Consider the following 27781-nt stretch of genomic DNA (forward strand, 5'->3'; position numbering starts at 1 on the left):
TGTAAGAGGATGTTTGGATGTTACCTACAACCACCAAGTTTGAGCACAAGTCTTTCAACAGATTCTCAAAGATCATATCAGATATGAGCCGATGACGCATTAAAGTGTCTTAACATTTAAAATGTGTCTCAGCAGTGGTCACATCACAGATCACAGTGAAATGTGCTGCATTGATCGTTCTTTTCAGGGATGATATCTTTAGGATAAAAGTAAAGTAAGATTAACTTTATGAAGCGTGATTTGCTGACAATGCGTCATATCCTTGCTAATTAGGCTCTGTGGTTCTTTCTGAGGCTTGGTCGGGATGTTGTGCTCCATTATTGTGCAAGGTCTTCCTGTTTTTTTTCTCCTGTTACGTAAACAGTGAGTTTACAGTTTAACAAATGCATCTTTGTTTAATACACAAGCCATGCTTCAAGAATACACACATTCCTTCAGGCCTTTTGTACCTCAATGCAGATTTTGGTTGAATATATATCGAGTCGTTAAGGAAGGAAACCAAGTGTTACAGAGCTTCAGAGAGGAAGAGGTGGCATCAGCTCAGAGAGAAGAGGAACTGCAATTCAGAGAAAAACCAAATCCGCCCATGTGACCATGTCTGGTTTCCTTCTGCATGAGCATATGTGCCAGAACACGCTGTTCTCAATGCTCTCAATGAAGCCCGCTCGCCTCCGTTATGTAACACATTGAGCAATGTGAAGTCTGGCCAATTCAGTCACTCTCAACCATTTTATCATTAATTCTGCTGCTAATGATTTGACTGGGGAGCAATCCAGGACCACCGCCTCCATTTGAGACGTGAGGTTTCTGAAAGGCCACATAGAAACACAACAAATACACTTTCTTCACTTTGTTATTTTTCTTTTATTGTGTGACTTCTCTTACACTTATGGTGGAATTCCAGGTGAAATCTATAACTATTGCATTCTCACTCTATTTACATTTCAGCACACAAATAAACAAAGCATAGATCGTCGAAAGAAAAGTGCTTTAGTGTAGTGGAAGAAGTGGACAAAGGATTTACAAAAAGCCAAAAAAACTTCAACTTTCTAGACTGTACATATATATCAATCAACACATAGACAATCAAAACTCATAGCATATTTTATCCACAGCTAGCTGTGTGTTCATAGCTTCATTGTGGTGGACTAGATAACTATCACAAACTACATATTTTATATCATGTACTCTAAATAGTACTACTGAGAAAGTGCAGCCGTTGAGGCGGCACATAGCTGACATTCAATCAAAGTGAACCAGTGAAAAATGAACAGATTGGACTCTCTGCACATACATGAGCATTTCTCCAACTCAGTGGGCAGAAACACAGTTTTTCTCTCTAACCCACAAAAGAACATTGACAAGTAAAGGAGAAGAGGAGGAAGTGGCTGTTATTATTAGTCCAAGCTCTCTTGCTATTATCAGAAACATACAATCCGTCCATATAAAGTTCTCTCAACTAGAAAGAACAAGGCAAACCAATCCAGATCCTCCAGGCTCTGAATGAATAATAAGAAGAAGCTTGCTAGCCGCTAACTCTGCAGTTTGACAACTGCTTCTTCAGCTCTGTCCACTGACATTGAACATGAAAATCTGATCTGAAAAGTCAGTCAAACATAAGACTCCTTGGCATAAGACAATTCCTCAAACACAGGCTGGCTACATCTCCGTGACACAACCTCACGATGAGCAGCGGACACAGACTCGGACATAGCTCTCTGGCGGAAAGGCTGCCGCCGCTCAACAATGTTGCTGTCGTTCTGTGCTGCTTGAGCAAGACAGTTTATGTACTGGTCGCCAGAACAGGAAGGTGGGAAGTCATAATTTACAGAAGATGGACGAGACCTTCTCTCAAACTCTACAGCATCATGTACAGTCATTGATCCATACTGTGGAGGAAGACCAGTGTTCTGCATTGCGTGCTGGTAGGGTGGAGGCCTGCAGGGCAGCTTGCTGTCCGCAAGCCTAAACGATTCGATGGCAGACAGAGGGCGAGGTTTGTACAGGAGCTCAGCTGGTGGATCTGCTTCACTTTGAGAGTCCTCCTGGAGGGTTTCACAGGGGAAGGAGTTTTCTTTCTGATGCTCTTTCTTCAGGCTGCTCCTGCTGAAGGCCCCTAAGCTCTTGGTCCTCATGAGGACTTTACTGGTGATTCTCATGGACTGTGAACGCCTCTTCTCATCTGTAATCGGTCTGGGAATTTCCTGCTGAGCCTTTGCTGCCACCAAAGGCTGGTTGGTGCTGTTTGCTCTCCTGGGGCAGGATGGAGACGCCACAGGGGAGCTGGTGAAGACGGACCCCTCTGACTGATTAGAGGCAGCGCTCTCCAGAGAAGAGCTTGAGCAGTCCTTAGCACGACTCCCTGCCATGTATGGATCCATGTTGGAGCTGCTGCTCAGTTTGGGAAAAGACAACACCGGCCTCACTCCACCTCGTCCTCTGAGCAGGAAGGAGTCATCTGAGATCTGCTTTTTCAGAGGCTGCTCCTCGAAGTCCCTCCTCTCCACCGAGCAGTCGTCATGGCTCCTGGCATGGCTGCACAGGTTCTGGAGATCAGGTGAGAGGAGGATGATGGGCTCAGAGCAGCGGCGGTTAAAAGCTGGCTTCGGGTCAAAGTCAGCATCAGCTGGCCAAATGGAGGCAGTGAGGCTGGGGCTGAGGGAGGAAGATGACCCAATCTCTCCATGCGTGGAGCTGGCACTCTCTCCAGCCTCTCCATCTCCATCTGGGTCGGTGCTGTCGTACGCAGAGTCGTGATGCTGAGAGGACAGTGAGTCTGCAGAGTGGCGGAAAGAAAGACATGATTAGGATCTTTCATTTTTACTATTATAATTACTTATTTTCTTGTGCAAATATGAATTGAATTTAACTTGAGTAAAGGAGGTAGTCTCAAAGTTTTGGGAGCAAAAGGAAGCGTCTTTAATTTTCTTATTTTTATACTAGTTTATTTCTATTTAATTGAATCTATTTATTGCAGGATTTACCGTTGATAAAGATTGAATAAATACATTAAATTAAATGTGTCTAAAACATGCGTTTGCTGGGTTTTTCCATAAACAAACAACATTGACATACCTGTAAAAGGGCTTAAGTTTGTAGTTACTAGAAGGAGCAATATCTAAACTTTGAGATCTCCTTTTTATGATACATCATTTTGGCATTCCATCTCCTAATAAGCTATTTGTGTTACATGAAAATTCTTGTTCCCTCAACATATTAAGCTTGAAATCATCGTTAGGTTAAGAGATTGTGGAGGAGGAATTTGTGAAAGTCAAGGGGAGAGTCCCCCCCCCCCCATGCCTAAGTACATTTCACACAGTCCCTAAATGGAGATAGTAGAGACGATAATAAAATATTTGAGTGATGTATAAATGTACCTTCATCAGTATCCAGCAGATTTGGGATATTCTCTCCAAGTATCTCACAGTTCTCAATCAGGAACTGAGTTAGCTCTGTGACCTGCAGCAAATCAGATAAAAGCAACATGATAAGTGAAATGAAGGATATCAAAACTAAAACTGAAAATTAGATAAAGAACCCTGAAAAATCAAAGCTGATATTCAGAACAGATGCACTACCGCTCTTCATTTGGTCCTGATGGTGTGTTTGTTTGTTTTTTTTTATTGGCATTTAAGAGCTAACAAGCGTCGGTGCAGTCTTTCTTATGAAACCTTTTTGAGGTTTTCTGCACTCTGCTCCACAAAGCTTCAAAGAGCCAAAAGTGAGAAAGTTTACTCATAACAAGACTCTCTACCTTTTCAAGCTTCTCCTTCTGCTCATCCAGCGGGGTGCCGTCCAGCTGCAGCAGCGTGGGGGCGATACACACCGCCAGGTTGTAGGCGTCCATTTTGTTGGTGTCAGCACTCTCGACGATGTGATGGAGGATGCACACGAGATGCTGCAGGAGGAGTTTGTTTGCCACCGGGAGCTGGTCTACCACCCTGAGGGGGGAAGGAAGAAAAGAAAGGAGAACAGGAAGAAGAGGTTAGCTTGGCGCTTCATTTCAATTTTTTTTCATTCAACACTTCTTCCCTCTTTTCAACAGAAGACCGACTAAAAAAGGAGAAGTGGTTTGTGCTCGACCTACATGTCAGACATTGTGAAAGCCCCCAAAGTATACCTAACTCCACTCAAAATGTCACCTATTTATGTCTGACCACAAAAAATCACCAAGAGATCTCCTTTCATGTACGAATGAGGGTACAGCTGCAGGTGAATGGCACTGTCTGGACTCATTAGCAGGCATTGATTGCTTACTTTGTGATTTCCAGAGCTCTCTGCTGGGGGTCTTCGTTGTCCAGAGCTGTCATCCAGGTGTCATAAAGTTTAGATGCCAGCAGGCTGCCAGGAAGTTCCTTCAGAAAGCTCTGCAGTGAACAAGAGAGGTACAGTGATGAGACACAGTACTTAATAATAGATACGATCACTTGACTGTGCCACTAAACTACACTGGTGCTTATCTTTAAGATCTGAGGATGAAATGTGGGGGCGCAACACAAACAACATGCTCGCGTTAAAGAGGGAACTCTTATTTTAGATGCTGGCCTATATGTATTTTATGTTATGTTATAGCAGATTGAATATTAGAAGTACAGTTGTGAAAAGTTACAAGTTAGTATAGTTACCCAAGGGCTGTATTTAAGTACAATTTTTAGGTATTTTACTTTGGTATTTCCACTTTCTACTACTTTCTACTTCTACTCAGCCACAACTGCTTTTAATCTCTGATGACCTCTATCAGGGTTTCTACACTGTGGCCTAGTTTAACTCAAGTAAGAGATATGAGTACTCTTCCAACCCTGCGGTAGTAGTAGTACGGTAACAGCAGCTGCAGCCGTAGTAGCTGTGGTTGTGGTACAGTAACAGCGTTGATGGCCGAATTAACATAGTGAGAGAACCTGTTGCAAAAGTAGCTTAATTAGGTGTAGCGAGCACTGGTGTAAGGAGCGTACTTTGAGCAGCCCGACGAGCAGGACGACCGGCTGACCCTCCATGTCCACCTCCACGCCACTGTTCAGCTGCTCCCTGATGTCCTTCATGTTCTTGCTGTTGCACGGCCTCCGAAACACTCCCTCTGTTGACGGCCCTTTCTTCCTCAGCAACACCAGCATCTCCTGGTGAAGCGACGGGGACAAAGGGTAGAGCAGGAGAGGTGAGAAGCTGTGTGTGTGTGTGTGTGTGTGTGTGTTGGGTGCCTGTCGAGCTGATGCTTATCAACCTCATGCTCAGCTCTTGCGCTCGCATGGTTTCCTGCCATCATTCTTAGAATCACTGGTAAAGGTCAAATAAGTAGGTGCCTGATCAATGTTCACGCTCACAAAAGACACACAAATCTTCGGGAGAATAATTTATTCTGCTGTCAACCAACAAGCTTAACGTTACGTCAATGTAGTAACCATGCTCTGATGTGGGCAACTAGGCCGAAACACTCGCATGTTTTTGTTGACATGGCCAGAACAAATTGGGGAAATTGACATTAGGCATCCTTTTCCTGAAGAACTGTGCGTGTGCTACCTTTATAACCTTTAACAGCTGTCCTATGTTGCTTAAAACAAGACAGCAAACTTTAGGAACAACCAGAAAACGAGGAGTAACGATTACGTTTTATTCTGCGACTGAGCAGTTCAGAGAAACTCGACTGGCAAGTGGATGTGCTGAGATGATTGATGTGACATTTAACATAGAAACTTGACTTACAGCAACTGGTTTAGGAAGTGAGCACTCGTCTGGGCATATCTTGCAGAGGGGCCGTCCAAACAGCTGCGGCTTGGTGTCTGCATCAGACCGGCGCGCTTTGCTGGTGAAACTGGGGGCTCTCCTGAGCCTCCTCACCAGGCTCCACTTGTTTTCTATAGGGAGCAGAAATGTTTCATGCATTATTTACATATTCAAGATGTTATATAACACTCACAGAGTTATCTATCGGCGGAATCTTGTGCAGCACAGCAACAAAGAAACACAGAAGTGTGAAAACAATTTTCTTCACTTCACTCTTATCATTAGCTACATTTCCTTTTCTGTTTTCTGTGGTCGTTCTCCTGGGCCTCATGTTGACACACATGGCACAATTAATGAGCCCCTCCCTCCAGGCGAACTGACACTTTCAAACTCACCAGTGGACTGCTGCGGCCTCTCCTCATGGTTATTCAACTGTTTTGGCAGAGCAGAAGTCTTTGCATCGCCCTGGCAACAAAATAAAGAAAAGGCGATGTGGTGACGAGCGTGCAAGTGGAACAAGAGCATGCAAAGGGGAACTAAGAGAGTCTTTTTTTCAATCGCCCGGCAATGCAATCCTCGTCCTACACGCCCGCTAACACGTGAATGAGTGCAGAGTGAATCACTCGCACAACAGAAGCCAAAGACTGATCAGATGTAGGAGTATTTGTTGTCTTCAAGCATGAAAATCTTATCATTTTAGAATTTTTGCAGCTAAAAATGTAAGTATTTCAGGAGCAGAAAAACTTTCTAATGTCCCCTCAGCAACAGTGGAAAGGTGCAGCTGACTCTTGCAAACAGTTGTTTTTGCTTCAACATCTTTTAATCTCAAGACACCAGAGAAAATTGTACTTACATCAAGTGGAAGCTCAATGAATTGTTCCATGCCACCTCCTGTTAGAGTTTTAGTCTAGAAGAGAGACAGAGAGAAAAAGTATTTAGTAAGAGAAAAAAAAACAAAAAAAAAGAAACATTGTGTTTTTTTGGACGTGGTGAAGTGATAGCTGAGAGACTCACTGTGATGCTGCCACTCAACACCTTCATGAGGACGTCTGGCGGTGAGGAAGCACAACCAACCCTCGCGTTTGCGTCTTTAATTTTCCTACGATGGCAAAAGAAAATTGCCTTCAGAATCTTTCCACCCTATTCACATTTCCTCATCTACACAAAACGTCTGTTATTTGATGGTTTTTCGAGTGTCAACCCGGCCACGGAACAAAGTAATCCAATGATGCACACAGCGACACCATCGACACTGTTCATCCAGATTTAAAGATGTTATCTTGCTGTGCTCGAATCCACATTATCTAATACATTCATTAGCATTTTAAAAAATTCAATTGAACCGATAGTTAGCTGATAATCATGTACTCCCTAGTAATACTATATAGTCAACATAGATCATATAGCTCAGATGACGTCCAATATATCAAATATGAGATTTGAAAGAATATAGAAAGCCATTTGTGGACAACACATATATTTATAATAATGATGTTTCTTACCTGTGAAGTGTATCTAACCAGCGTTCTTTTACCTCAGGCGACCTGTTGGCAAAATAACAGCATGGTATGAGTTACTAATCCACAGAGAGAACCAAACAGGCCACGCAGAGACAGTGGGAGGAATGAGTCGAAGAGACAACCCACAGTCTCTTTTAACAACTCCGGTGGAAACTGTAACTCAGTCATGGGAACAGGAAGCAGCGTCACGGCGGGCCCCCAGCCAAACACCTTCCACTTCCTCCTAGACTCAACTCGCTGTGGTTTGGTGTCCATCAGTGGAAACATGACGACGACACAGATACGTGAACCTACACGCTCACCTGAAGGAGGGGGGTCACGTTTTGATAGCCTGACCTCGGTAATGCCAGGCGGCTCGCGGTGCCACAAGCAAGGGTTTCTCGCAGGCTCTGCGATCACCTTCATTTGAGTGAGAAGGAATGAAAGTTTCACACACTGAATCATTACCAGAAACGTATCGTCCAATCACATGTCTCGTTTTCAAACAAAACAACTCAGAACCCGTCGGGGGATTCATCATTTTGGAAGTCAAAAACAGCTTTATGGTTTTATTAATTACTTTGCGAGAAACGTGGGAGTCCATGAACAACACGAATGACTGCATTTCTCAACTGCAGTCATTCATAACCTTTGATGAGGCCAACATGTCATTTACTGAGGAGATACATGTGCTTTCATTCCTTTAAGTTGATCATATTGTCTGGAAAAAGGATCAAAAAACAGTGTTTCTCCCGTGCTTCATCTTTATTGTAAAGGCCAGCATTTCCAGATAGTCAGTTGATGTTAATCCCGTGACATGCAGTTTGGTTTGGCGGCCAGCTCCGCACTTCCTATTTTGCAAACCCTTGTGATGCTGCAGGACGACTTTCTCTTCAGTACTTCCCTGTTTTCATGTAGGTCACAAATCATATGACCATTTACTACAAGTGTGAATATTTCGAGAACAGCCTCAAATGTCATTTGTCTTATGACTGACAAAAAGAGACGGTCAAAACAGAACGTTTGTTTCGAAACAGAAAGTTTTTGTGTGTGTGTGCCTATTCGTGTTACATAAAACCAATTTGACCTCAGGGCCTTTAAAAGAAATAGTTTCAATGAGTTTATTCTTTATTAGGAACACATTAGCTTTCACCAAGAGTTCACTCATCTTTCTGGGGTTTTTGAAAACACAACAACTAAAATACTGATGTAAAGATCTGTACGGTTAATATGATGCTACAGCCAGCAGCCAGTTAGCTTAGCTAAGCACAAAGACCGGAAACAGTGGGAAACAGCTAGCCTGTCTTTGTTAAAGAAAAAGAAAAGGAACGTTTTTTTTTCCATTTACATGCACTGGCTTGGTTTAACTCAGTTCGACTCGGCATGTCAAACGGTAATCCTGCTGATTAACCAACTGACCGACAAACAGGTGCGGGTGAAAACATCTTGAGGGAGATAATAAAGAAAGTGGCTCTCAGGCGGGGTCAACCTGTTTGAAGACCGACAAATCAATAGTTTCAAGTATTCGTGCTGAGCTAACTAGCTTTTGGCAGCAGCTTTATATTTAGACAAACACTAATGAGAGTGGAAGCTTATAAGTTTGACTGGCAACACACTGAACTAATTCAGTTAATTAAAATGTTTTTGTTTTAATGTGTGAAATGTGTAAAAGTTTTTCGAACCAGCACAAAAACATATCTCCAAGTTAAAAACCCACGTCAGTCCTGTCAACTCTGACGTGAAATAAACAAATACTGACTTCAGGAGCGCAGTTTCTAACCTTGACCCAAGCAAGAACATGTCAAACTAATGTTAAAAACACAAACAACAGGAACAAATGACTAACTCTGTAGACTGTATCAGTGGTGAATTTGATTTTTAAAGTGGATAGCTCTATAGTTTGTTGGAGTATCTGGAGCTGACAGTCTGTAGCGATGTGAGATGTTCGCTGTCTCTGGAAGGTATAATGATGACAGCTCTGACAGCAGGTCTCGCAGTTCCATACTGCACAGGAAAAACAAAGAATAGCACATTTTCGATTATAACTGAATCAGTTCCACTCTTCAAGATGGCATCTTTTGTTCAAATTAACCAGCCCTAAAAAAAAACCTATCAACCAAAATCCAATTTGAGGTGACGTCCCCGCCTCTTCACATCCAGTGAAAGCAGGTTCAGTGTGCCACAGATATTCACGGGCACACACATGATCGTGTTTGAGCATGTGTATTTAAGCCCATGGATCAAAAACCTTAACGTGCTGTCTTTTGTATGCAAGTCATCGCCTGTGAGTCAAGAATGCGTTCTCACCTAAAACACACCAAACAAAAGGTGAGATCCCAGGCCAAGACGAGGGTCACCCTGAGGTCAATATCCCCCATTGTTCCCTCCTCGTCCTGCATTTCATCTTCAAAACCGTAAAGCCAGATGTCCTGGAGGCTCACTCGGTGCTTCAGACGGTAGCTGGCGTTCGACCTGTTACAAAAGAAGCAGAAAGAAAGGAAAAGGGCATTTAAATAGCCCTTTCTCCTCCCATTTGACACAGTGTTTTCCCCAAGATTAAAATGCTGGTTTCAGTTCCATAAATTTCTGCCACAAAGACTTGTTTTAATTTTCTGTTCATCGGTCCCCTATTTGTGACAAAGTTGGAGCTGAGAATAGAAAAAAAGGTGTGTTTGTCGTGTAAGAGCATGTTTTGACACACATGTCTGGAAACTGTCAGTGCAGCGAGATGATTACAGGCGGAACACAGAGCGACAAAAATATGTGATTTAACATGAAACAGCTTGAAACACAGGTCTATAGAAATCACCTGGCCAATTACAAAACAATCCCTTCCACAGGAGCCGGATATTGATTTTCGTACATGTAAACACTGCGAGGATGTGTTGATTGTGAAGTATAAGGAGACACATATTGCTCATTGATTGGTTGACATCAACTCAGAGCAGCACGATGATGACAGGCTGAAGAAAGAAATAACAAAGGGTGATTTGTTATGTGAGAGCTCCACAGATACGTGTAAAATTGAAGGGGATAATTGATACACACATACATTTTCATACATGACAAACTGGTGAGGAACACTACCCTCACAAATAGTAAATAAATAAACAAATAGTTTACGGGGAATTCAAGTTTCAAGAGAGCTTAAGAGATGTCAGCTGTGACAGGTCTTGCGCACTTGTGAGGGAACAGTTTGATGTGCAGGGCTACGGTGAAGTCTGCTCTCAAGGTGAGTGGATTTGTATCCTTTGTGCCTCTGAAAAGTGGGTGGCGAGAGGTAGAGCCACATTAATTGAAGCTTAATTGGCGAAGTTTCAGGAGCAGGACCACACCTCAACAGCGCCAACTTCAGCATTTCTATAAATAACCACCTGACCCTCTCATCTGCTTCGCTCTCGTATTCTGCGCTCTCGCACCCAGAAACGAGATCACGCGACATCGCCTCGCCCGAGCACATCCAAACTTTTGTACGAGCAACATCAGGCTCTACTCACCTCATCATGGACTTCGTATCACTATCCCCGTGAGATGATCTTTCAGACGAGATCAGGATCACCATTCATCTGAAGCCGACAACTTTCCCGTCACCTCCGTTCCCGAGACCCTGATTCCAGTGGCCCTACAGCCGGCTAGGGCGCGAGCGAGTCCGAAGAGCACTAACTTCGTCTCATCCATGGTTCGCATCCCGCCTGGTTCATCTCTCCTCAACATCCAAGATTATCATAGCACGTCCAACGACTCTCCCGTGTCTCCCAGCCCACCTCCTTCCGCAGCAAAGAGAGGACGAGGAAATTCCGGAACAGAAAGTCACCGTCGCTGCAGTTCGCCATGGTTCGCCGACTCCTTCACCTCCAAGAAGCGAAGCCTCCCGCCATCGTTCCGCCAACACCGGCCGAACAACTCGCCGGTCTCAACGTCTCCACGCTCTGGTGAGTTCCCCCGACCGGCTTTCATCTTCTACAGTCACCGATTGGACAGTAGCCACTCCCCAGAAAACTTTAAACGACAAATGAATTCTGTTTCACCGAATGGACTATAAAGCCAAACTTTCTCCACACGCATGTGTGCTTCTTCCGTCAACACCAGCTCTCTTCCGGGTGACGTCATCACGCGCACGCAACACACCGCGACGTCGACGCTCCTGTTAAAAGGGACAGTACAATTAAATACTACAGCCCAAAGACAGCAGAAAGCTCATAGACAACAGAAAGTGCAGCAGCAAAAGTGGAGACAGAGATCCTCAGCCAGATCAAATGACTCTAGAGTTTCTGCTACCGCTTCTCGTCATCACTCCACTCCAAAGGGAGTGCCCAGATGGATTTCAGGACCTTCCAATCCCCATCAGGATTTTCATCATCGACACCAGATCGCTTCCAGGTGACGTCATCACGCACAGCCCTACAGACAGTGACGTCTACGCTCTTGTTAAAGGGACAGTACAATCAAATAACACAGCCCAAAGAAAACAAAGAGCAGCAGCAAAAGCAGAGACAGAGATCCTCTGCCAGATCAAACAACTCCAGAGTTTCCGCCACCACTTCTCGCATCACTACACTCCAGAGGGAGCGCCCAGATGCATTCTAGGACCCTCCAACTTCTATCAGGATTATCATCATCAGCTACAGCAACCTACAACCTCAAGGGCAAACTCCACAGTGCCCACCGCCATCCAGTTCCAGCCATCACCGCAGCTAACCTTTGGGGGGGCTCCTGGCACTGGGATGCCAGCGCCCCCCGCTGCTTTTTTCCAACAACCACAGCAGCGCGCTTCAACCGGGGCTCCTGGCACCGAGATGCCAGTGCCCCCTACCGCCCACTGCTAGCAACCACAGCAGCTCGCTTCAACTTGAGCTCCTGGCACCGAGATGTCAGCGCCGTCTGCTTCCCGTTTCCAGCAACCACAGCAGCTCGCTTCAACCGCTCCGGTCTGTATATTAAAAATTACTGTCCATTCTTGCACTACATCATGTAAATATGTATATACGTCGATTCGATTCCATTTTCTTTCCCTTTTTAATTATAGTGTCTATTCTATTATCTATTTTGCTATTGCTCTGTTCTCGTAATATTCTGCTGCTGCGAGAAACAAATTCCCCCGTCTGCGGAACATTAAAGGATTCTGATTCTGATTCTCATCCTGGCACCGAGATGCCAGAGCCCTCTGCTTCCTGTTTCCAGCAACCACAGCAGCTCGCTTCAACCGGGGCTCCTGGCACCGAGATGCCAGCGCCCCCTGCTTCTTGTTTCAAGCAACCACAGCAGCTTGATCAACCGGGGCTCCCGGCACCGAGATGACAGCACCCCCTGCTTCCCGTTTCAAGCAACCACAGCAGCTTGATCAACCGGGGCTCCCGGCACCGAGATGTCAGAACCCCCTGCTTCCCGTTTCAAGCAACCACAGCAGCTCGCTTCAACTGGGGCTCCTGGCACCGAGATGCCAGCGCCCTCTGGTGCCTATTTCCAGCAACCACAGCAGCTCGCTTCAACCGGGGCTCCTGGCACCGAGATGCCAGCGCCCTCTGGTGCCTATTTCCAGCAACCACAGCAGATTGCTTCAACCAGGGCTCCTGGCACCAGGATGCCAGCGCCCTCTGCTTCCTGTTTCCATCAACAACAGCACCTCGCTTCAACCAAGTCTCCTGGCACCAAGATGCCAGTGCCCTCTGCCGTCTAATTCCAGCAACCACAGCACCTCGCTTCATCTCCTGGCACCAGGTGCCAGCACCCTATGCCGGGATGCAGGGAGCTTCCATCTCCCAGCTCCATCAGTCCCAGCAGCTCATGTCGGCTGGGGTCGTCAGCACCGGGATGCCGGCACCCGTTCTTCCCCCTCAACAGGCAACCACTAATTTCACTTTATACACAGCTACCCACACTGGGCCGCACAAAAAACCAAACGAGAGCTTCAGCCTTCTCTCGCCTGTTGTCGGCAGCTCCACCAGCACCCATACCTCCAGAACAGATGTCATCTACCCCTTCTGTCATCTTCCCATAATCAACGGCGTATATAAGAAAGGCAGGCCCGTCATGCACCAAGGAGGTTGTTCGATTTGCAACGGCTTCAACAGTACCGGATGCACCGTGTCCCAGTGCCGCTTCCTCCACGTTTACTCCTTCTGCAGCGGGGGCCACGCCCACCCCGAATGCCCGTTCAACCTACCTCGCCAAAGCTAGTTTCTCATAAAGGACTTGAAGAAGGTCTTCACCCCGGACTCCACACAATCATCTATCTCTTTTGAAATCGAAAATCTTCAGTCGACCATAACCGAGCCAGATTCAGTTGACCGCACGCTCGCTAAGGAAGTTAAGGAAGGTCCAGGAACAGACCAGTGCTCTTAAAGTCCTCCCTATTCACCCCGACTTCTGCCGTTTCTTCAGCATCCATTGGCGTGGTATATATTACTTCGCCGTTAGGCTCACCTTTGGTCGCAAAGCAGCCTTAACTCTTCGACACCCCACCTGAAGCCCTCAGCTGGATCCAGTCTAACAATTTCCCCCCACCACATCGCCACCCGCTTCCGGCCTGCTTACCCTGACTTTCAGTCTTCTCCAACCTCGGGGTCCCATCGTCGCAGAGAAAACAGAGGGCCCCTCCACATCCCTTGAGTTTCTCGGAATCATTCTTGACACTAACAAGTTTTAGACTTCATTCCCGGTCGTAAAGCTCAGCCGAACCTTCTTCTGCGCCCAGCGCCGCACCAAACGTCAACTTCTGTCCCTTCCGTCCCATCACTCTTGACCTCCATCTCCCTGGATAGCTCGAGCCTTGCTGAAATCTGTCCGTGACTCAACCCTATCACCAATTGGAACGGAATCACTTTCTTTTACGATGACCAACCAACTAACCCACATGACATCCATCTGTACAGCGATGCTGCTCCTTAGGTCGGTTTTGGGGGTTTCTACAAAGGAAGATGGCTTGTGGCAGAATCGCCCCCGAAGCTCGCTAATGAATGCCAGAAGTTCAGAAGCTTGGCACCTCACGCAGATACCTTCCCTACGCCAGTTGGGCGTCGACATTCAACTCGTAAATCCTGCGCTTATACCCCTGATAAGCGACTACCAGAGCTCCACCATCAACAACCATAATCACCCTCGACCCTCTCTTCCTACTGGACAGCTTGGAAGCTTCCATTACTTTCACGACCAATACAACACAACCTTTCCGTCATTCGATCTCATCACCACGACTTCTTTCAGTACTTACGCCCATTCCTCATGACAAATCACGCACCACCAAGCTTACCTTAGCGGTATCAGCTTCTTTCCAAGACAATAACCGGCTGTTCGTTAACAGTTCGTTAAGCCCTCGCCGTCTTCCTCTTAATGCCAACTTGCCGTTAATCTGCCTCCACACGATCCGTTCCGGGTACGGCACTCCTCAAGTCGCCCAAACCCCGGAAGCCATGTTCTTGCTTGCCTTTTGGCTTCCTCAGATGCTCCGAATTCACCTCCTCAACCATTCACTTCGACTCAAGCCGTCATGCTTGCATTTCTGACTTGTCTCGCTTTTCAGACGACACTATGGTGTTCCACTTAAAGCAAACCAAAACCAATCAATTTGGTCCGCCTACACCCGTCTTCTTCTTCAAGGTCCAATCACCACTGAATCCCTTCGAAACCCTCGCAAATTTCTTGCAATTCCGTAAATATCACAACAACGACAGATCCTCTTTTCATCTCCGAATCCAGCCAAGTGGCTACTCGATTCTGGTTCCACCATCACTTTCGCCGGATGCTCTCATTGTCTGGTATTTTGCCCGACAACTACTCTGGGCACTCCTTCAGAATCGGAGCTGCCACTTCAGCCTCCCGTAATGGCTTCCCAGAACACTTCATACATCTCATAGGCCGCTGGTCCTCCCAAACGTACCACCGTTACATCTGTTCAGATCTCAAAGATCTCAGATCCGCTCAATCTCTTCTCAAGTAATTGGAGGTTTTTGGGGGTCCGTCGCTGCCCGGGAGCGGCGGCGGATTCTCTACAAGAATCCCCACAACGCACTCGAAGAACACAAAAGAACCAAGATCTTCGACACTTCGTTTTCCTTTGTCACTAATAAATCCTTAAACGCATCTCGTTGACGGTGTGGTCCTTGCTAGTGAATTGAAGCTTAATTGGCGAAGTTTCAGGAGCAGGACCACACCTCAACAGCGCCAACTTCAGCATTTCTATAAATAACCACCTGACCCTCTCATCTGCTTCGCTCTCGTATTCTGCACCCCTCCCCCCCACCCCATTTCTCTCTGTTTGTTTCTTCTTTCTCTCCTCTCCTTCGTAGGTCCATGAGGGGGCCCGTCGCTGCCCGGGAGCGGCGGCGGATTCTCTACAAGAATCCCCACAACGCACTCGAAGAACACAAAAGAACCAAGATCTTCGACACTTCGTTTTCCTTTGTCACTAATAAATCCTTAAACGCATCTCGTTGACGGTGTGGTCCTTGCTAGTGAATTGCTTTTGCCTCACAATGTGACTCATAAGAGGGAAATCATCCTTTTTCAAACTACACCTCTGTACACAGCCTCACATCATGTTTTAACAGCATTCTATCCTGACCTGCTGAACTCTGCGTGTTTGCAGCAGAAGCCTGCGAACTGGATCCTGTAGCGCTGATAGATCGGAGGTGGGCAGGGGAATCAGGATTCAAGAGGTGTTATGGTAAAGAAATAGAGAGGAAAGTGACACACAACTGACCAGAAGTAATATATAGAATGGCTGTGAGAAACACACACGGTTGGGTTGACACACTGTGGGGTCCTGGGGGAAAATGGGAATTGAAGGCATCCACTCACGCAATGTGCTTTGTTACATGTTGCCTTCAAAGCAAAGCTATGTTATGTTTTTTTTTTTTTTTTTATTTCAACCAGTACTGGAACACTACAAGTCCCTGAGTGTTCCCCTATAAGTCAGTATTTCTAAGCGGTATTTTTATTAAACAAATATTTATTTAGGAGCACTGTACGTAGCATTTACCATTAGCCTACCACTCGCATAATGTCTAAAACCTAATAAATACACATTGACGGAATGATCCAACACTTTAGATAATTAAATGTATTTGAGGTTTTTTTAAGATGAGAGTAGAGTGTCGAGTCAGAGTCAGGATGTATTAAGCCTAGCTTAGCATACAGTCTGGAAACAGGGTAAAAAAGCTAGCCGGGCAGGGATTTATTTGTAAATAGTGGCATGAGTTAATTTACGTCCTTGCCGACTCAGAGAGTGAGTTATGTAGAAGATCAATAATTGTTGTGTGCACCGCTTTGGGTATGAAGCAACAGCCACGAGGAAATTGACATAGCATAGAGACTTAAAGACTTTATTCTGTGTTCAGATTAAATATCGCGACACTGTGTTTTGAAAAGTGTGCTTGGAATGCAGATTTTCTCAGTTTTGGACACAGCCAGCGAAGCTGTTTCCCAATGTTTCCCCGTCTTTATCGCCGATAGAGCCAGGAGGTGATTAGCGTAGTTTATCTTAAGTGCCGAACATTAAGAACATTTCTGGTTGTGTACAAATTCAAAAAATCATGTGTAGAATTAATGATCTTTAGAGGTGTTGGTTGCAGCATTTATAAACTTTCGACAGGCTAGCTATTTGCTCTCTAGTCTCATAAACTAAGCTAAGCTAACCAGCCGCTGTCTGCCGCTTTAGACAGACATTCGGTACCAATCTTGTCATCAAGGGGAGCGTTGGTAACTCTGAGCTCCAAAGCACGATCTCGCACAATCTAGACCATCAGATTGGATTACTGAATGCACCCTAACTCTCAGCAAGACAGTGAAAATGTGTATTAAGAGGCTTTCATAAGTATAGTTGAACTTTCCCAAACCAATTTGTTAAAAAGCCTCGGGGGGGAAATGATAGAAAATTAGCTCATTTGTCAAGCTTTTAGAAAGCTCCCTTTAGAGCCGGAGAAGCCTACTCCTCATGACCAGTAAACTGAACTTGATGAACTGTCGTGAACACTGAAAAGTACAGTAACCATCTGTAGAAGTAATGAATGCACATTTATATATAGACTCAAATGACTCCAAAGCCTGTTTATTGTATCATGCCGCTCCAGCTGTGCGCACCTACTGGAACAGTGGGCAGGTTGTGGTTCAGAGATGACTGTGACCTCCCACTCAAGTGCTTTAAAACTTCCACCGGCTCTGAAAAACAATCTGACGAACGTGAGCAGCGAGCAGAAACGACAGCTTAAAGCTTGTCTGTATCCCCTTGTTCATTTTAGATTGTCATGACACTATAATCAGCTGAGCGCGTGTTGAAATCGCTTTTTGAAATCGAATGGTTTTCAGTGAACGCCGTCGATGCTCATGTGACTCCCCTGAAAGGGAAGCACCATGCTTTCTTCTTCTTCGCATCAGAGTGACTAAACACAAACAGTCCGTGCGCGGAGATTCCCCAACAGTCCGAGTGCACGGTCCAAAAATACACGTTATGCTCTCACTTCCTCTTTCACTCTCCCATTCCAACTGTACACATCTACGACATTTTTCAGGCGAAACTTACTAAAACACCACTTCAGCATTTTCAGTTGCACTTCCACTGTTTGTTTTTGATTTTCTGTCAGTTAATTCAGTAGTTTCCCAGTGTCGCATTTTGTTCCATTGACACTGATTTTCTTAACATTTTACTGTAAATAGCTGGTGATCAACATGTTTTGAGGCATGAATATATATTTATAACTTCTCACTTGAGTTTAGCAAAGACAATGACATCACTGAAGAGGAACAGGTGTCGCTCCTTGGTCTTCGAGCCCTCTGTGACCTGAACACACTCGTCCAGCAGCAGCTCTCCGTTCTCGCTGGTGAGGCCGAGGACGAATGGACTCTGCTCCACAGAGACCCAGCAGGAAGCCTCCTCCCTGAGTGAGAGGACACACACAAGAGGAGGTAGGTAAGATGGACGAGTCAGAGTGCAGGCTAATTTTGGTAATCATGTCTGTGAAAGTGAAGGATTACATTACATTACGATTTTCAATAGGTTTGCAAAATTTTCACAACCTCTCATGGCCATGAGTTGTGCCAGAGGGCATTGGAGTATCTGAAATATGTATCATCACAACTTTAAACTGCTTGTATTTTTTTTTTTTGTATTACAAAAAGTGTGCAGTTTGCAGGTAAAGTAATGGCTATTAATGAAGACCAATGATACACAACATCCTGAAAACTGCTTTTGACAGTAGAACAATAATCAACTAATGCTTGGTTAAAGTATTCGAAATTGGGTAAGCATCATAAAAACAGGCTTTTTGAACTCTGTGTGAAGGTTCAGCGTTTTAGGAAAAATAGCTACTTCCTTGCTTGCTGAGAGTCAGAAGAGAAGATTGACACCACTGTCTGTAGCTTAGCAGGTAAGCTATATGTAGCTAGCATGTGAATATGAAGCTGAACCGTTTTATCAGTGAGCATACTGACTTTAACTTTAAACTTTGTTGTTTGTACTGTTAAACAAACTATACATGACAAAAAATCATGAAGAGTGGCGTAATTTGTAAGTCTAAAACCCGTAAAGGTTGTCATTTTCATTCAATACATACAGTATTTATTGTAACATATTGCACACGTTTATGCACCCTTATAAAAGCAGATGACATAAGAACTGAATTAGTATTCATGAAACTGCCTTATAACTGCCTTAAGGGATTCATTGCTAACGCAAAAACATTTGTTAGAAAGTTCATAACAGATTCATCTCCACACCACATTATTCCAAGAAATTTTGTTCTCAATTTCATTTTTTGCAAAAGATGAGGAGCAATTATAACTCATTTTGATTCAATGCAGCGATGTCATGAGCGCTGGAAATTCACGTCAGAGCCAACTGAGCTGTCCACATGAGTGATCACTTATATAACCTCTTTAAAATCTGGCCGTGTCCTCTTCTACCCCTCAGCACATGTGCTAGGAGTCTCTATATGAAACTATAAAACTCTCATTCAAAATAAATGACCAGGACTCAAAAAGGTAAACCAGTCCAGTTGTTTTGTGTAGCTGAACATTGTTGTATTTCTTCTCTCCTTTCCCGTCAATCATCTCGTGAACCCACCACTTGTGTTTTATGACCTGTTGGAGGGGCTTCAGTCATCATGGTGGGACTACCCCACCATTACCCACAACTGTCAAAACTGCATCTGTGAATTTGGCACCCACTGTTTGTCTCATCCTTTTGCAGATGTGACACTGGAAGATTGTAAACGCCAGCAAGAACGGCCCGCAAGAACTTAAAAGGCAGAAGTTACTGATGTTGTGCTTTAGCAGCTGGATTATCACAGATTCACCAAGAAAGACCCATCGCTTGTTTTGTGAAATAAACACTCACTGACTATAATTCTTCCGCAATCCTTTTCAAAATACCACAGAGAGGGTGGAATTATGTTTTAATTTGAGGAAGAATGTCAGATCAGTGTCTAAAGGCATGAATCAATATCATGTCAATAACCTGATATGACTTTTATTATCACCATCAAAGGGGAAGACGCAGGTATTACCCGTCTTTAGCTTGCTTATTTGTTCAGCTGAAATGAATGGGGAGCAAACTCAGACGGTTTTATTTATGAATAGCATCGGCTTTAGCTTTCATTTCTTGATTTTACTTCTCATCTCACTTGATATTTAACATGACATGTCAAATAATAAAACAAACTGTAGCGTCTCTAAAGGTTCAGTGCGCATCAAGTCAATAAATAAGCCAAGGTATCCACCAGAAGTAAGAGTTGTTTGTTCTGAATAATTATGAAACTAAGTTTGGTCACTGCTCTTCCCACTGACTCTGGGTTCAGGGCAGAAATTCAAATAGTTGTAGCAGAGGTACTTTCCCTGTCACCCTCAAGGCCCACTGAAGATGACACATATAATACCGGCAAATCAATCAGTGTGCGAAAGTCCAACTAAAATGTAAAATGAAATGCAGAAGCACTGCTAAGATCGTTAACTTAGGTACAAGTAGCAGAGAAGTAACATGTAAAAATGTCGGATGTTACGTATTTGACAGAATAGCACAATTCAGAATGAATGTAAATTACAGTTAGTGATGCATTTATGTTGCTTCATTAGTTAACGTTGGCTTAGCTTTTTGCCTATCTCTGTACTGTCCAAAGTTTACAACAATGATTAAGGAAGTCTTTCGTGTCAGCTGTACTCGCTAGATTCAAAGGTAAAACTTTTTTTTTGTTTTTTTAAATGACAAGGGTATGGGTTCAGTGTTTATATGTCCGGTACATAATAGCCCCCAAAAACAACAGCTTATCATTAATACATTTTTTGTTACATTTAGCTCGGGTAAGCTAATGTTATCCAGATTCTGGTCATAGCTTCATATCTATAAACAGATTTGAGAGTGGTATTGATCTAATCTAACAGTCATTCTAAATATTACTATGATATGCCATCATGAACCATCAGTAGTGGGGTTTTAAAAGTAGGTAAAAAGTTCAACATTATTAGAAACAAATGTATTGACTTTATTGAAAAAAGCTAGATGTTAAGAAAACAACATCCACGAGCCAGTTAATGTTAGCTTAGCTTACCGGCTATCCTCGGGCTGTTACAAGAAACGACAAGGGCCAGGGCTTCATAATTGCCCCAAAAAACCACAACTTGAAATTTATACAATTTGTTTTTTGTTACATTCGGACAGAGCAAGTCTAACCAGTAAGATGCTGTTATCCATCTGCGGCCTCATATCTAATGCATGGATATGAGAGAGGTATAGATCTTATCAAATTTTCTACGAGAAAACAGACAAACCTTCAAATCTAACTATCCTTTCAGTGTCGCTACATGGTCTCATTACTATGCTATGTAACATTTATAAGATGTCGTGAACAACCACAATGTCTGTAAAGAGGTATGAGGTGGGGTTTACATCCTTGATGCAATAATCTAATTACAGTACCGTTGTTCAATAATTATATTTAACCTATTACATATAGCTAGTTACGTTCCCCATATGTGTTTCTATTTTACGCTGAGGTAGTGTCTGCGTCAGTGGCCGTCCTACTGGAGTGAAACTAACGCCCACGAAGCCCCCCCACCTCATGGAAATGCACAACGGTGTGTGCGTCTTGAGCGCTGACTGGCTGGAGGAGGCGTGAGAGTGGGATGTGTCTGACATTTCTTTTTTGTTTGCTTTGATGGACTCGCCCACTGGATGCTCAGGTGGTCTTTGTCTAACTAGGGCGATAAAAGCATTAAAAGGTTAAAAAGTTAAACTAAGGCGAGGTGATGCTGAGCCTACACATGAAGAATTTGAGCAGACAGACTGTAGGTGTGTTATGACGAGCTTTCAAAGCCAAAGGATCAGAGGAAGTATGTTTGACTGGTGGCAAGAGCCTGATGATTAAATTGCTTCATTCTGTTTGCTATAGATAGTTCCAGAAACATAGTCTTTACGTATCAAAATTGAATGAGAAGCAAAGTCCTTCCTTATCTGGTTTCCCCACTGAGACCTTATATTTCAGAAAAAAATATGTATGGTGGTTAATGGTATGATATTTATCTGTTTATGTTGAAAACAAATGCAGTCTCGACCTCTCGAGGGTGAACTTCTGATGGGGAAAATCCTGACCTTTTTACATTTTTATTTATTTGTTGGCCTACGATGACTCAAATGTATTTTGCGAGGGGAACAAACTGAAAGCCAGTAAACATACAGACCTTCAAAGTCTTTAAATTGTAACCAAACTCCCGGCCTGGGTCCCTTTGCTGCGTGTCACTCCCCCTCTCTCTCCCTGTTTCCTGTCATATCTTCAGCTGTACTATCAATAAAGCCATAAAAGGCCAAAAAAAAAAAAAAAAACAACATTTAACATGAATGACCACAGGCTCAAGAAACCAGCACTGTAAATCTGAAAGAAGCGCATGTCTCATAACACAGCAATCCTCCCAGAGCCAGTGTTAAATACATGATTACCTGTTATCTAGGTTTATCCAGAGTTAGAAATAGATAGTGAAAAAGAAGAGAGATGAACAGCCTGGCGCTCTGTGATTGGGGTTTATCAGGGAGTTGTGCAGGTGGCCGTCTCAAAACCCCACTCTGTGAATCCCCCACAGGGACATCTGTGGTTGTGGCCTGAACAGAGTAGGCTGTGTGGCCTGAAAACAACACGAGTGACAGCAAGGTGACATCACAACATCGTTCGACACGTGGCGCGGTGGTGGGCGGGAAAACAACTTTCTTTCTCTTTAGGCAGTCAGTCGAGCGGATCCTCTGTGAAGAACACGATTCGAGGTATTTTTATGTGCTGCCATCTGTTGGCTGGAGGCTGCAGACTGTGAAACTTGATATGAGCCACATCGGTTTACATAAATGTTTTTCTCATGAAACTAGTATTTCCTCCACTATGGTTGTGGCTGTATGTGAGCAGAGAGCAGTGTTTGATATGATTACATTTCTTCAGCCCTAATAGAGCTTTAAATTATCTACAGAGCAGTTTGTTGTTTAAACAGAACATAAACAATACCCCAAACATATCATATTGTACTATTATATTCTGTATCATACTTTTAAAAACTTTATTCTGCCTGACCTGAGCGGCATACGCAACAACATCAAGGAGAGAGAAGCACTACAAAAGAAAACAACTCATCAAAAATGCGTCACAACAGACAAATCCAGCTGTGAGCACCTGTTTTATTAGATGACCCACATTTACTGTCTGCGTCAACACCTGCTGCGGGTGTAAAGATGTCAGGTAAATCTGGTCTGCAAGTAAGAGGCAAACCAAAGTGTGGTGACAACTGCATACGAACGGTGAAGCAGGCTGCAAGGGAGACACTGTTGTTCATGTTACATCACAGAGATTGCATCATCAACCTTTCTGATGTCTCACAAGTTCAACCTTTTTGGTTTCACTCGATAGAATGTTTTTTTTTCTTTATTAAATACTTGTTATTTTTCTCCCCTCTCTCTTCTGTTTTGCTGCCTTCACTTCTTCTCTTCATCCTTCATGCTGTGTTGTTTGTGTTGCTTGATCACAATCAGCTCAATTTGAATGTAATTTTACGGGTAAATTGTTCGACACCGGCTTAATTCCTTTCTGCAAGTCCATCAATAAACTAAACCCTGCTCAAAACCAAAGAGCCGATGCTAGTTACACAACACACTCAAAATATTACATCTTAAATCTTAAGTGCATTTGTCTTATTTCTGGTAAAAATATCTCATTATACTTTATATAGACAAAATCTTTCTTTACTTATTTCAGGCAGTGAACAACTATTCAGTGTTTTTTAAAACTTATTTTTGAAGTGGTCTTTTTCATGCTTATCTCAAAGCCGATCCAGGAAATGCGATGTGCTTCAAGTGAAGGTAAAAAAGCTCATTCACTAATCACTCAGTTTCCCACAGCAGACAACTGATAAAGAATGTGATTTCACTTGCAGCTGAATAAGAGACATGTTCCTACAGAATATTGGCATGTGTTCAGTCAACATTGCAAAGGATGGCGAAAGGTCTAGAAGAATGATGTACGCACCTGATAGGTGACCATGGCATCCCCAGCGCCTTTCCAAAGACAAGTGACGGGGCAGAGCGTCGTCTATGAGCCAAGTGTCTGAGGTGCTGTAAGAAAACAGAGCAAATGTTACATGTGAGGTCAGTATGTTTTACCTTCAGACTGCACACCATTCTGTCACTTTCACACTTGCTTTAACACTTGCGCTTGCGGTCGGCTGTCAGGTGTTACATACTAACTGTCTTCAACCCATTTGTTTAACTTGTTGCCTCGACAGTATGAATAAAACTTTGGTCTCCATGTCAGCCTACAGACTGCAAATGTCAGATCAGAAAGTCTGACAGGGAAGTGAAAGTCCAGGATGGAATCATAAAAGTCTAAAGTATATACTTTTAAAGGTGCAATATTTTGTAAAAAAAATTAAAATAAAAAAAGGTCACTCCGGACAAACAGACTGACTAACTGCTCACATTGTCCTTTGCTGTTACTATGTGAAGCTGCAACCTCTAGCTGCCGTTAGTATATTAGCTCTGTTAGCCATGCAGCTAGTAACCCTCATCTGACTCTAGTCTCTGCAGACTGGGAGCATGTCAGTATTAAAAATATTTACCACCTATTGTGAGAATTATAAAATGACTTCGGTGGCCATCCTGAACTACCGCAAGACTCCATTTCCAAGCTGAATGCATCGTCGTTTTTTCCAGACGACAAAAAGCAAAGCAAAGACTCAATGAAGTCCTCCACTGGGACACTGATTCTATCAAGAGAGAGAACTTTTACTATACTGGTACACAAAACTGTGTTCTTTACTTTGTTGGTCCTTAGGTCCCCACCAAGGCTTTAGCTTAAAAACATTTCTAGTGCTGGAGTTCATTGACCTGTTGATTGATTTTTTTTTTATTATTGAATCAGTCAAAGTGCTTATTCACCCCTAATGCTGCAATGGAGGAAGCATAACGTTTAAGCACTTATAAAGATTCATAAACAGTCAGCAAAGCACTTCCAGAATAATCCTCTGTGATCATTTTGACAAGGTAACATTAGAAATGGGAAGGAAGGAACGCACAAGTAGAGCTAGTAAATATTCATGGAGAAACTTCCCTCAAAATAACCCGACCCGTCTGCAAGAGCCACATTTCCAATTTAAGAATCATTACAAAAACAAGACACATTGAGAATATGGACACTGTGAGTGCACTGTAAATGAAAAATGCTGTCAGTGTTAGAAGTCAGAAAACTGAACAAAGAAAGACCTCCGAGCCTCAACTCACTCCATTTACAGGAACAGATTGGTTGAGAAATTGTTCCTGTTCAATCTGAGGACAGACAAACGCCATCAGCATCTAAACCCTCACCAGAAAATGTTTGAATCTCACCGAAGTCACCGGGCCATGATAATGACATATGGACTCCCATTAGTGTGTGATTTTGAAACGCTCATGTATGAACTCTCTATATTGACAGCTGATTACATGTTGCCTAGCAACAGCAAGACGTTCATACTGCAAGAAGAAGAAAAGAAAGTGGTGTGATTTGGATGAGAGCTTTGAATCAAGCTATATATCAAGTTGCATTTTTTTTAAAAGCTCTCTTGTTGGTCGGTCTTTGGTGAAGAGCTAAACCCTCTGGAGGAATAAACATCCAGAGTCACATCAGATTTTGCTCTGAGCCAGAGCCGGCAGGAGAGCTCAGAGATGACCTTTCCCTTAGAGAACGTTATCCGTAGGGGGATATTAATGTCTATACCATGATTTATGGCAAACCATTAGTAAAAATGTGGCTTTTTAATTCTGGGTCATGCTGCAAACATCAAACCCTTTAATTTATCTTTTAATTCATCACAGCAGGAACAGTCCACACACATCAACTCTGTTTTGTTCTTTTGGGTGAAAGAAAACAAACAAGTGATTCCATCTTTTTGTGGCTGCTCTCTTGCTCTAATTGCTGGACAAACTGAGAAATTGGGTTAAGCAGAATTGAAGAGAAAGTGAAAAACAACACAACAAAAGCAGGAGGACTTGACAAAGAATCTCTTTCTGGCCTCTGCAGCTAGTTTCCATCCTGGCACACAATGTCCACTGACTCATGATGGACCAGGACATTGAGGACCGGATTGATCATCCAGGGTGCATGCACTTCACTGTTGGTCACTATCCCGATCATGTAGTTTTATGTCATATAGAAAGAGTGCCTGGCCCTCTCACTAAAGAAAATTCATTTTTTGTGACTTGTTATTTCATCATCCATTTAAATAATGTTGTTTTGTGAGTTGCATAAAGGGACTACAGTTAGATGTTAGACTAGCTCCTGTCTTGAACCTTGAACTGCACCAAAACCTAGAACATAGCAAAGAAAATGACTAGCTGACTCAATGCCACTGTTCAACAGCTTCTTTAATTTAATTTTCAGACCCAAATTCACTGTTCATCATTGTTGGGGTTAGATGACTCGTGTTTCCATTAACACAAAGCTTCATTATTAGATGAAAATCAGGGAACCTCATTAACACTAGCAAATCACACAGAGACACGAAAACATTCATGTGTCCAGCTGATAATCTGTGACAAAAGATATAATCATGTAACATGTCGTATGTATGCCATTGATCTTCTCGTATCTTTAATAAACATTGGATGAAATAATCTTCTAGACCAAACTTGTGTTGTGTTGTATTTTTAAGCTCCATAAAGCTTTTGTAGCTCTGTTTTTGGTCTCCACCACCTTCTGAGGGAAACATCTGGCTGTGCAGCAGCTAAATGTTTCACATGTTCACCAGCTGTTTGCAGGCGAAGGACTGAAGGAGATGGAAAATGAAGGGCCGGAGAGCTGAGATTTCTCCACAAGCAACAGCTCTCAACTAAGACATCAAGCTACTGTAATATACAAATATTGATTATAGCTGCTTTGATGCAGTGTGAGCAGCTAAACAACAAGTCCTCATACGTAAACTTGTGAATAGGTCCTTTGTCATTAATAACACAGTGAGCACCCTGAACAGGATAATTGTTTGGCAGGCAGGTGAAGGTACTTGCTCAGGGGGGAAATATCATGTCATAAAATAAACTTTGTTGTGAATTATACAAATAAAGATAGATCTCAAATGTTTTGACTGGTTAGGTTTAATCACAAAAAACACTTGGTAAGGGTCAATAAAAGATCATGTTTTGGCCAAAAACACAGCAGAAGATGTCCCAAATTCTCATCAAAGATATTTGTTTTGGTTTTTGTCACCAAAAACGAGACTGGAAAATGTCCTGAGGTCTCCTTGATTTTTTCTAAATTCCTCCACTGATATGTCTAAAGCAAAAATGATGGATTGATTTTCTGGTCACAGTTTACAGAATATTTTTATGTGTTGATGATTTGTTTCTTCTCTCTGTGAGGCTCAGCGACTTCACATAACCCCCTCCATAACCAATAGCTTGGCATTTACATGTCGTACATCAACACCTCTGGAAAGCTTCTCTTAAGGAGGAATTGAATGGAAATTGATCGGACCCTGGGCATGTTTCCTGTCACCTTATTACCAGTAAATCAGCAGTAAGCGAACAGTTCCGTCACTCTGTATGGAGCTTATTAGAGGTTTCTGTCCTGGTTGATGTTTACTGACCTTTTCTCAACCTTCTTATGTAATACAGGCTTAAAACCCCGGTCCCTTCCCCACATCGCACTAAAGAAGCACTTAAGATGCCACAGCCTGCTGGTGTAAGATTCATGAGTCTTGAACATTTGAAAAGCAGCATCTCACACTGAATCACACTGTGCGGTCATCCAACGGGATCTTTTTCACCTTTGGATGGGGGATCAATACTCACAGGGCGTGGAGAAGCTGTAGCATCATCATAGCTTCCTCTCCTCATCGCTGCAGGTCCATAATCTGGAGGGTCCATGCTGGTGTCTCCGAGTAAACCCTCAACCTCCTGCTGTCTGGTGTTTGTGTGTAGTTTTCAGTCTGCAAGCGGAGGGGAAGTTGTTAGCGTCCCAGTTTCAGGGTTCTGCTGTGAGCGAGCGGCTGCAGAATGATGCCTACTGTCCTGCCAAACAGCTTCTTCATGCTGGTGCTAATGAGGTTCACAACAATGGAGGCCCGGCTGGCACACA

At 43.5% G+C, this 27781-nt stretch overlaps 1 protein-coding gene and 1 long non-coding RNA gene across 2 annotated transcripts; one reads left to right on the forward strand and one right to left on the reverse strand.

Annotated features, from left to right (window-relative positions):
* Nucleotides 1-840: 840 nt before the first annotated feature.
* On the reverse strand, nt 841-27740 carry tagapb (T cell activation RhoGTPase activating protein b). The gene is made up of 14 exons (XM_030405890.1): nt 27496-27740; nt 23702-23787; nt 17918-18088; nt 9525-9689; nt 7221-7262; nt 6733-6817; nt 6572-6625; nt 6114-6183; nt 5698-5849; nt 4953-5114; nt 4258-4367; nt 3755-3941; nt 3378-3459; nt 841-2776 (listed from the first exon to the last, which is right to left on the reverse strand). Exons 1-14 carry the CDS (start codon nt 27568-27570, stop codon nt 1611-1613), a joined length of 2607 nt encoding a protein of 868 aa, XP_030261750.1. The 5' UTR covers nt 27571-27740; the 3' UTR covers nt 841-1610.
* On the forward strand, nt 17982-19932 carry LOC115574389 (uncharacterized). Its single transcript, XR_003982478.1, has 2 exons — nt 17982-18116; nt 19399-19932. It is a non-coding gene; the product is annotated as an uncharacterized LOC115574389 (long non-coding RNA).
* Nucleotides 27741-27781: the final 41 nt, after the last annotated feature.

The sequence above is a fragment of the Sparus aurata genome, chromosome 22, assembly GCF_900880675.1.
Source record: "Sparus aurata chromosome 22, fSpaAur1.1, whole genome shotgun sequence".
NCBI lineage: Eukaryota > Metazoa > Chordata > Actinopteri > Spariformes > Sparidae > Sparus > Sparus aurata.

What these genes read in the sequence shown, in the direction of transcription:
- tagapb (XM_030405890.1), bottom strand. Translation starts at nt 27,570, where the DNA reads ATGGACCCTCCAGATTATGGACCTGCAGCGATGAGGAGAGGAAGCTAT. An exon ending in CTACAGCTTCTCCACGCCCT is followed by an intron (nt 23,788 to 27,495) that starts GTGAGTATTGAT and finishes GTTTTCTTACAG; the next exon opens with CACCTCAGACACTTGGCTCA. An exon ending in AGAGCTCTGGAAATCACAAA is followed by an intron (nt 3,942 to 4,257) that starts GTAAGCAATCAA and finishes TTCCCCCCTCAG; the next exon opens with GGTGGTAGACCAGCTCCCGG.